At 40.3% G+C, this 2,367-nt stretch overlaps 1 protein-coding gene across 1 annotated transcript in view; it reads right to left on the bottom strand.

Moving 5' to 3' along the window:
• Positions 1 to 545: 545 nt before the first annotated feature.
• Positions 546 to 2,367, bottom strand: part of LOC101857630 (type I iodothyronine deiodinase) — a 7,860-nt gene continuing 6,038 nt past the window's right edge. Inside the window, exon 3 of the mRNA XM_005093960.3 lies at positions 546 to 1,314. Within this exon, the coding sequence (XP_005094017.1) occupies positions 1,084 to 1,314 (231 nt within the window). The 3' untranslated portion in view covers positions 546 to 1,083. The remainder of the gene's footprint in view (positions 1,315 to 2,367) is intronic.

Genomic DNA, 2,367 nt, shown 5'->3' with positions numbered 1-2,367 from the left:
AATTTAAACATTTTATATTGTTATTTAATTTTTGTCTAAAATTAAAACAAGACTCTCCCTCCTACCCTGCTTACCAAAAATGATGATGATGATGAGGATGATGAAAAGACGGAGAACACTAGTTGGTTGCTACATGCACAGGATGTTGAAAAAAAATGAGCAACCATTGTCAGTGAATAAAAGCCACAGGAAAGGGTTTTCTTACAAAGGTGTTGACACATATATATGAATATGCTCAGTTATTGTGAACCAGCCTCTGTGGCGCAGTGGTTAGGCACTTCGCTGTTGCCTGAGGTATATTCCCATGTGGAGAGAATCTTTATTAAATATCGGCCTTTCTGCTGGAATTTGTATCCCTCTTAGCCCGGGTTGACCTTGACAGGTAGCTTAGGAAGCCCGCTTCCTAAATGGTCTAAAGTGTGTCGATGGTGGCGTAAAGAATTCGTACATAAAAAGTGGGTGGTTGATGGATGTTCTGGTATGGTTTGCTCCTTCTTTCCGTTCAAAAATATAGATTAAATCTTTTATTGTCCTTATTTCCCCCCTTCTTTTCTTTATATAAATATTTCTTTCTAGTCATACTTCAAATTTTTGGCGCGTATAGTGATCTACCTATGCCGTTAAACTCTTCCTAAAACTAAAACTAGAAAAACAAAGCTGTCTCCACATCAAAGAGTTAACATAAAATTATCTCAGACATTTCGAGTTTATAGAAAGTAATCTCGACAACAATCAATTGCAAAGAGTGTAAAGCTAAAATAGCGGATACAACAACAAAGAATTAACAAAGAGTTGTCTCAACAACAAAGAGTGAACAAACATTAAATATCTGAGTATCAAAGAGATAACACAAAATCGTATGAAACATGAAGAGTAAACATTATCTCAACAATAAAGGGTTAACACAAAGTTGTCTTAATAAGAACGAGTTAACGTTGTCTCAACAACTAAAAGTTAACAAACGTCAATTATCTCAACAACAAACTGTTAACACAAAATTGTCTCCAATTAATATGAAGAATTAAAGTTTTCTTAACAATAAACAGTTAATATCTGCCACTGTGTTGACTCAACAACAAGGCGTTAACGCAAAGCTTTCAGTCTTTCTTCCACCTCATCCAGATCATATCCCACCGGTCCCAAAGCGCCCACATACGTGACCACGCCCCTTTCCACAATGAACAGACGTTCTGGCACCGCCCCGTACAGGTGAGAGGCCAGGTCTTCCATAGAGTCCACCAGCAGACGACCGGAGATTCCTATGTCGTCTAACGTCTTGGCTGACTCGAGCCGGTCTTCGAGGGCTGTGTGTGCCTGTCGAGGAGGCGAGGGAAGATTGTTATTGTTGTTGCTATGTGTGTGTGTGTATCCATTCGAAATGTTTGGAGCCCCAAAGAGCGTGTTGCTGTTGTTGTTGATGTTACTGTTGTTGCCATTGCTGTTACTGTTGTTGTTGTTGTTGTTGTTGTTGTTGTTGTTGCTAATGGTGGTGATGGTGATAGTGGTGTTGTCACTGTTGTTGATGTTATTACTACTTTTGTTTTTGTTGTTGAAAGTGATGATGTTGTTGTTCTTGTTGTTATCATCATTATTACGGTTATCAATTTGAGGATCATAGAATTATAATCACAACCATCTTCTATGTTTTCTTCTTCGTCATCGTTGCTGCTATTTAATAGCTGTCGGTGACAAACTATTAAAACAGTGACAAACTGTCGGTGACAAACTATTAAGTAGTGGCAACTGTCCGGGACAAACTACCCGTGACAACTGTGGCTGACAAACTATAGATTATAACTACAGTGGAAACCTGATATCAAAGGTATGATGGTACCACAGAAAAAGTCCAGTTATATCAGATCCCTATTAAATGAGAAAATTCAAGGGAAGTAAGCATCTGAGGACGTATCCGGCTGTATTTATTCATGGATAGTTTCCCTTACCACATCGCAGACCCCTACGTATGACACATTTAGACTTCAGACTAGATCCACGGCTTACTAAAATTATCTTATTAAGCCGAGGTTAGATTAAAATCGGCAGCACACCGCAGCCCTCTCTCGCTTCTCCCGCTGCGTGTGCTTGCAGTGGCGTGACTTGCGTGGACTTACCCCATCACTACGTCTCTCTCTCTCTCTCTCTCTCTCTCTCTCTCTCTCTCTCTCTCTCTCGCTCTCGCTCTCTCCCGCTCACTCTCTCTTTCTCTCACTCTCTCTTTCTCTCTCTTTCTCTCACTCTCTCTTTCTCTCACTCTCTCTCTTTCTTTGAGTGTATTCGCCTGAGAAATCACAAAAATACCCCCCATAAAACCCACAAACACACACACACACACACACACACACACACACACACACACACACACACACA

This window comes from Aplysia californica, unplaced genomic scaffold (genome assembly GCF_000002075.1).
Source record: "Aplysia californica isolate F4 #8 unplaced genomic scaffold, AplCal3.0 scaffold00073, whole genome shotgun sequence".
In the NCBI taxonomy this organism is placed as follows: domain Eukaryota; kingdom Metazoa; phylum Mollusca; class Gastropoda; order Aplysiida; family Aplysiidae; genus Aplysia; species Aplysia californica.
Note: the sequence above shows the minus strand (reverse complement) of the source record. Positions and strands in the feature narration are given on the sequence as shown.